Source organism: Triticum urartu, chromosome 4 (assembly GCF_003073215.2).
Source record: "Triticum urartu cultivar G1812 chromosome 4, Tu2.1, whole genome shotgun sequence".
In the NCBI taxonomy this organism is placed as follows: domain Eukaryota; kingdom Viridiplantae; phylum Streptophyta; class Magnoliopsida; order Poales; family Poaceae; genus Triticum; species Triticum urartu.
Window position 1 is genome coordinate 501,920,969 of NC_053025.1, and position 8,251 is coordinate 501,929,219.

Here is an 8,251-nt window from a genome sequence, read left to right on the forward strand (position 1 = left end):
ACTTAAAGTGATAATATCGGGTCACACAAGTTTTAGGGCTTGAAGCTTTATAAGTTTGATATTACTGAGGATTTATAATTTTTAATAGAAGAGACATTATTTAAGTCTAGCAGAGCATGCCATCTGAACTTTAATCTACACTTTATTCCAGGAAGTTATGAGTTTCCTTAATCAGAGTAGTTCTTGTCACTGTGCTCATATTTACCTGATATCTTATCTTCTTCTGTTTTCGAACTGACGCTGGGGGATTATCGGATTAGTTGGTTTCCCCTATATGCCTGCAGAGCAGAATACCATTTACTGTGGACGGGCACACTCGCATCACATCGGTCACTCTACTCAGTTTTAACTGACATGTTTATTCTGTTTTTTAACTGATGTTGGGGGCTGCGTTTAATCGACCAATTATTTGGTTTTCTTGTAGGGAATGCTGGATGGAACACCAGTTGCTGTAGACGGGCTGCACACGCATCACATCGGTCGTCCAACTCCAGTGTACGGCACAAGGCACATGGGCGCCTGTCCTTGTGGAGCACGGCCATTACAGGCTCATGCTGAAACTAAGGTTAGCAGTTGCAAACTCTGACCTGGAAAACTGCACGGGTGATCTGTTTTTTGCGAGCTGGAGCTAGAACAATACATAGACTTCGGTGTCAGGAGGCCTGCCGTGTGTGTTCCTTGCATGGTGATGCCTGTTTAAGTGCCCAGCTTTTTTCGTGACCAGATGAACCAGAATTTAACTGGTGCAGTGTGCGCCAAAGCCTGCCATTGCATCAATAATACGAGCATTGTACGTACAGACTGTAGCCAGCCTAATTGAATCTGTGAAGGCCTTAGTCTGGGGCTCACAGGTTGGCTCCTGCATGCCCTCAAGTTTTCAGAGTTCAGAGCTTCAGACCTCCGGCCCAGTCCCTACTCATCTTCACGTCAAATTAAAGAAATGCACCCTGTAACTGATACATTAGAATTCGTTTCCTGGCCCCGTGCAATTTAGAATGGACGCGGTGTTCCTGTGCTGCGGTGGCTGGTGACCAACCTATTTAGCCTTTTTCTTTTTTCAGACGAATATCTAGCCTGCTTACACATAGCTAGGGTTAGTACTGATAGGTTGATTGGCTATGTATATGCAGTACAGTACACAAGTTAAAATGGCTGGGAAATCTTGGAGGTAAATAAAGGCTCGCTGCCCGGCGAAGGACTTATGTACGGGAGGGAGGGACCTCTATGTACAGGATGTGATGCACATTCAAAAGCCTATCTGCTTAGTATAACATGGGTATGGGGCTAGTATGTACGGTTGCAAACACAGCAGCAAGAGACATACTGGGATAACTAGGGCTGCCATGCATCTCGATCTAGTCTTGGGAACTGTTGGAGATGAACGGGAGGTATAGTAGTATACGTAGGATTGATGGTGATGTTATATCTGTTGGAAATATGCTCAACATGTATTCTCATGGACTCATAGGCCCATATGTACACACGTATAGGTGAGGAAAATGCACAGAAAACCCCTTATACACTTGAAAAAATACAAAGGATGTTCACGGCTGTATAACAACACCCCCCTTCCCATCCTTAGTTTGGAGAGATAGAACCTATGGTGTGCTCTAGTCTGGGCCATGTGAAGAAATCTGGACAAGGGATGCCTACAATCTATATGAGAGCGCCGTACGTGTATGATCTCAGACAGTGGCGGACCCAGCGAAAAAATGAAGGGTGTGCACAATTTGAAAAAAATCTGCCTAATCTAAGTGTCATATCATATATGGCAAAAGAATAACACAAATAGCTCAATCAAGTCTCACAATATTACGTTTCAGTAAATAATTTCAAATTTGCAAAATTACAATACAAATAATTATGAAAGAGACACAAGAATACCTTTGGTTTGCCCTTCAGCTGCAACCTTCTTTATTTGAACTCATGTTTTCAACCAAATGGACATAATATTACCAATCCTCTTTGTCTTGAGTTATGCAAGTACAACAAAACAAGAGGTGTCCAACAATTACAACAAAATGGTGACGGTTGTTTTGTTCAAAGGATAAATAGTTTTTATGTCATTAAACAAACAAGAATGTGGGCTTAAATGGACTGCAATGTCCTATTTTCACGGACTAGAGGGCAACTGATGCGGGTGATCCATGCATCCAGCTGGTCAATGGCAAGCATTTCGGGGCGGATGGCCGGTGGAGAAAGGAGGGGAAGGGACCAGGCGACAATGCGAGCGGCCGAGAGGAGGGAAGAACGGGCAGCGGCGATGTCCAAAACGCAGTGGAGCAGTCGAGACGAGTGATTAGGTTTGGATGGCTGGCTCCCGCATTTGTGTCCGTGGACTGATCCTGATTTGTCCATGGACGAATGCGGCAGAAAATTTATGGGTCAACGTTGAAAATATCAAATCTTGTTATACCTAGATTTTCTTTCCCCTCTCGCAAGGCAATTAGGGAAAGCCTTCCTTCCTTCGATCTTCACCGGCGAGTCCGTGCATTTGCCTCCCCTTCGCCCGCCGCTCCGGCAGCCGGTGGAGGGGAGGGGATTTCTTGTGTCTCGAATCCCACTAATAGATAGGTATGATTTTAGTCCTCGCAGGGGCGGCGTTTGGACGTATGGCGGTGCTTCTTCATCGAGTCAGTCTTCCGGGCTACGACCCTCCTCAAGTTTGTCCGTTGGGACGGATTAGACGGAGCTCCGGCGTAGATCCCTGCCAGTTTCTCGGGGCGGCGAGGTTAGGTTTTCTTGTCGTGCGCACGCAACGGCGATATTTGGTGTCAGGTTCTTCAGATCTATTAAAGGATTCAACGGCGATGGCTGCGGCTCTGGGGCGCTTGTCCTTAGGGGCACGTGCACGAATACTTCCCAGCTGTCATTGACAAGGTCAGACCGGCTCCGGTAGGGAGCGGTGATAGCGGCGGCTCGTTCTGGCGGCGGCTGGTCATTCGGTCGTCCATGGACCTCGATGTAATTTTTATTATGCTTGAGGTGTTTTGTACTTCCGATGAATCTTTATAATTGATTTGATCCTTTTTGCAAAAAGAAACGTTGGAAATATCCCGTGGTAGATCGAGATTGTCTTGAAAAATAAAGTGGTAGATTCAAGAATCCTAATTTTTTTCTTTTTTTTTGTTTGCAATCTACACGAGTCGCCCCTAGAGTTTTCGTTGAGTTGATCGATGGAATTGATCTAGCTAGCTTCTTCCGGGCGCATGTATCTATAGGAGTCTTTGGCTGGATACACACGTAGTGCTGATAGTAGAAAAATCAATCAAGCTGCTTCTATGGTTTGCTAGATTTGCATGTACGTGTACGGCTTCAGATGAATTAGTTATAGTACTGTAAAACCAACAAAATCAGGAAAATATGACATATAGTGAAAAATATCTGCAAAATGCTGGGTGTGCCGCGGCACACCCGACACACCCTCTAGGTCCGCCAATGATCTCAGACAAGAAAAGCGCAAGAGACAAAAAAAAAATACAATCAAGAACAAGCTGCGGCGTTCAGGAGAAAACCTAGGGTTCTGATATCATGTTAGAAATATGCAACTTGTATTCCCATATGGCCATAAGCTAGCAACTATACACATGCATGTGTGATAAATATGCAGAAAGCCCCTTATACAACAGAGAAATATAGTATACTCATCTATAAACATAACTCTAACAACCTTTAGTTATTTGTTCTTTTCCGGAAGAGGATTTGTGGCTCTCAGGTGCCACACACTCATATATGAATATAACATTAAAAAACATATTAGGATATTTCAAAAATAAATCTGAAAAATTTGGGATATGAAACATGGGTGCCCGTTGTACACCTGTGTTCAGTTTCAGTAAAAAAGACAAAAAAATCGTATGTATAGAAAAAAATTGGATGTATCGTATGTCGGATCATAATTCCTGCATCGTGGATACCACGGGCATCCCTTCGCCGTGAAAATGAACACCGATGTAGAATGGGCACCCAAGTTTGATATCTCAAAATTTCAGATTTTTTTTAAAAAATCGATATTTAAAAAAATGTTATTTTCATATAGGGTGCGTGGCACCCGGGTGCTCCAATGCATTTCCCTTTCTTTTCCCTTCTTTGCTCTCCTTAGCAACTAGCGAGTAGCTGTAGCTGCTTTGATTTTTGTTCTTACAGCTAGTGTTACTCGAGTTGCCAACAAAGACGGCGACTACTTGGCAATGCAGTGAGAATAATCGAGGTACTGTGGTCGGGCGGTATTGTATAAGGGGTTTTCTGTGGGCCTGCAGGCTAAGATGGCCGGGCGGTATTGGATCATCTTAGCCTGCACAGAATACACGTTTATGTTAGCTGACCATTGCATTGGCTATTTTTACTCACCAGGTACTGTGGTATGTCTAAAAGTATACGTACAATGACATATTTCGTGCATGCAAGAAAAAAAGGTGGTGCTGCTAGCATTTTTGAATTTGTGTGGACAGTTCCTGTTTGCACGCAGAAGGGAGAAAACGACACTTCCTGAAGTCGCATTGGATCTATCACCAATAATAGTGTCAGGAACAGCACTGCTGCAGCAGCAACATCAAAAACGATACCATTGGACATTAAAAGCTTCAATGCAGGGCACACTCACTCATACCGATGATAATTAATCTGCCTTAGACCACTTACTTAAAAGAAGCGGCCTATGCGTCAGGCTGCCAGCAAATCTGCTGCATGGTTTGTAAACATTCCCTATTTTCTGGAAGCCATGTTTAATCGTACTTTCATCTACTGATGTAGCGTTAAATAATGTTTCATTTTCCTGAAGCTATTCCCCACCGTACAAGTTCTTCTCACTTTTATGGGACTGGCGTGCAGGCTAAGATGATCCAATACCGCCCAGTCAGCAAAACAGTACTTCGAACTAATTTGCACCTTGAGGTAAATACTCCACCCTAACTACTCTCCTGTGAAAGAAGAGGAACATCATATAATCTCTGTACAGCCGGCTAATGACCTTCTTTTCTCTCTCAAAAAAAGATAATGACCTTCTTTCAGTTTGGACAATCTCACAAGAGTAGCACCCACTGCCTAGTCTGATCAGTAGACATTTACATAAGATATGAGCCTGACATCTCAAATCTCATACCTTAATAAGGGCGAAACCCTAGGACAAGATCCATGTATCGTTGCTTTCGTATTGCTAGCAGTACTAACATCTTAGATGGGTGTTGGGAAATAATTATGGGTGGCTAGCTTTCTGACTCAGGGAATATACTCATCATTTTGAGCTGTGATTTCTCATGTGCCTGGTCTGTCTGAACTCTGAACTCCTTATCCTTCCTGCTCCCCCTTCTCATACCTGTACTTTCCCTCGCCTATCTTTCTCTTGCATATATCTCTGCATGCACTTTACTGGTCTTTTTTAAATATAATATAGTTCACTCAAAAGTAGGCACATATTAAAAGACCACACGAGACATCGACCCTTTTTCTTAGGAATAGAACATTGTTTAAACCTGTATATATAGCTTAGCTTTCTAGATAGAGAGATAGGGTCAGCACTGTAAATACCTAGTCAACTTTAAGAAGTCAACTGTAATGGAATCATATAATATATATATTTTTAGTACGTGCAAACTATCTTGAATCAACACCAGAAAGCTGAATCTACCGCTATAAAGCTACAGCCTTTATATTGGGCATCCAAGTTGCAGCGGCAGTTTCTCACATATATATGAACGTATGTACTGGTTAAACCCCTGGTGGGGCTCAAAATATTTTAACATTTGCATTTGTGTGTGTATTCTTTCAGAACTTTATATGCGTTCACATGTATATTTGCTTAATTAAGCTGCAGGTTCATACAGACCTGTGGCAGCTAATTGATGACTGGCCATTATCTCAATATATATTAAAAATGAAAAGGTAAACTCCCACCAAAATGAAGATAACCTTCCTATAAATGGATGCTAGACTACAATCTGTTTTATTCATCAGTCTCTTCAAATTTATATTGTTACTCAGAAACACAAAAAAGCTGTTCATCACTTCTTTATGCCTAATAATTTGTACTGTTTGTTATCTAAATTGCGAGAAATAAAAATGTGTATCTGAATCCTAAAATTAATCACATGTATATATCCTACAGTTTTAGTGTGTAACTCAGCTTAACTGAACTGAAAGTGTTTCATAGAATTTGCAATTGAGTATAAAGTTGTCTTGCTGCATGAAAGTTATAAATCAAAAAGGTAAACCCTAATCATACAACCCATAATGTTCTTTATGTGCATGCAAATAGCAGGATCAAAGCTTTCATGGATGGACATATTACTCACGTGTCACGAGCCGCGAGTGGAAAAAGGTAATATCAGCCAGGTACGATCCGAATGCAGTAAAAGGGTAGTTTCAACCAAAGGAAAAGATTGGGAAATCAGTTCTCGGAGTAATAATAATCTACTAAAAACAACGGAGAAGGCACTTATAGATGCAAATCTAAGCTCACACCCTCGGGTGCTGCGGTGGTGGCTGGCTGCTCGCAAGCAGACTGACCTTGCGGGGAGAGCAGTAAAGAGGAAGAGGAGGGGGAGGCCGCCCCAAGAGAAGGGGAAGCTCTTTGCTCTTCTCCGAACATGTGCAGCGTGACCGGCCGCCGCTCTCCAGCCAACGGCATGCCCATGTTGCCATGCGCAGCCAGCGGCCTCCTCCACTGCGCCTCAGGCAGAGGGTTCCCGTTGATCGGCTGACCGACCGACCCGATCCCTCTGTAGAACTGCTGGCCATAGGAGATGCCGCCACTCACCGTGGTCCATGACGGGTAGAATGTCGCACCGAAGCGGTGCTGCGGGTAGCCAAGGAGGTGGTGGTGGTGGTGCGCGCTGCCAGCAGCCGCTGCCGCTGCGGCCATCGCTGACTGCATCTGCACCCGCTTCGCGTGCTGCCGCTCGCGCTTGTGCGCGTTCTGGTGGCCGCCGAGCGCCTGTGACGTCGGGAAATGCCTGCAGCAGTAGTGGCACTCGAACTTGCGGTTGCTGTCCGGGGCGGCGCTTGCAGCGGTGATGGCAGCTCCACTGCTGCTCTGCGTGGTGGCAGAAGGGGTCGCGCTGCTGGCAGCGGTGGCTTCTTTAATTCTTCCCTCAGGCGATGCATGCGGGACGTCAATGCCGAAGAGACGAATGCCAGAGTTGGGGCTTTCTCGCGGAGGAGCGCCGGAGCGCAGGAATGGCAACTCGGAGAAGGACGCAACGTTGCCAAAGTCATGAGGCTCCCGCACGGTCGCAGCGCCACCACCGACACCACCTTCACCGCCTCCGCCTCCACCGCCACCCATGCAACCAGAACCAGGTGGATTGAGAAAGGCACAGAATTTCCTAGGCTATCTAGCAGCTCTTTGTGAAGTACAGCACAATGTCTCAGGCTCAGCTGCTAGTCTAGCGGCAGCAACAGTGAGTAGCTGTTGGGAGGAAGAGGAACCCCGGCCCTGAATATCATGGAGTTAAGGAGGGGGCCGGCCGGGGCATGAGAAGAGAGCCAAGGAGAGAGAAGGTATTAGGAATAGAAAGGGCAAGAAGAAGGTCTGGTGTTCATGTCGCTCAAAGGAGGAGTGCCAAATGTATAGAAGCGATAGGTTTCGCATCGCATGCTTGCTGAGGCGAATGGGGTACCGACGGATGGGGCAGGGTAATTGTCACCTTACTATCGTGCGTGGTTAGTTAGGAGGAGGTGGGGGCATCCTGCTGCTGCTAGATGGGAGGTGGATACATGCATCGTCCATGCATCCATGGTGATGTCGTAGTAAATTCTTGGGGAAGGGCTGGGGCCTTGTGGTTGGGGGAGCCCATAGTACACAATAAGCTCTGGCAAGTACTACTGCACTGCACTAGGAGGCTTTTGGGCTCTCCCACATAACAAACAAGTACCTGTCACTGAGTCTGAGGAAAACCGTCTCTCTCACTCCCTCACTCTCACGAGCGCTCTCTCTCTCTCCTCTCTCTTTTCTTTGCTTTCTTCATTTCTCTGGCTTTCATGCATGTGTAGGCATCAGTGAGTACGTGACAAGCTCTGAGCGTGGGCCTGTCGCTCTATATAGCAGCTATGTGGGGGTGGTACTGGCTGTTTTATGGGGGCTCTTTATAGCTGTTGGCTTCTTTACATCTGGAGCTGCAGGCTTGTGTTTGGAAGTGGTCCTGTCGTGCAGATCTAGTGGTAGCACCCTCCTTGTGGCTACGCTAGCACAGCTGCAGCTGCGTGACTGATCGATTTCTCTCGACCACCTCCAAAAAAAGACTATACCCTGCTG

General features: G+C 45.5%; 1 protein-coding gene across 1 annotated transcript; it reads right to left on the minus strand.

The window, feature by feature from the left end:
• Nucleotides 1-6,229: 6,229 nt before the first annotated feature.
• LOC125552291 (zinc finger protein 8-like) lies at nt 6,230-7,657 on the minus strand. The gene has a single exon (XM_048715790.1). The coding sequence runs from the start codon at nt 7,280-7,282 to the stop codon at nt 6,434-6,436; it is 849 nt and encodes a 282-aa protein (XP_048571747.1). The 5' UTR covers nt 7,283-7,657; the 3' UTR covers nt 6,230-6,433.
• Between the last annotated feature and the right edge of the window lie 594 nt (nt 7,658-8,251).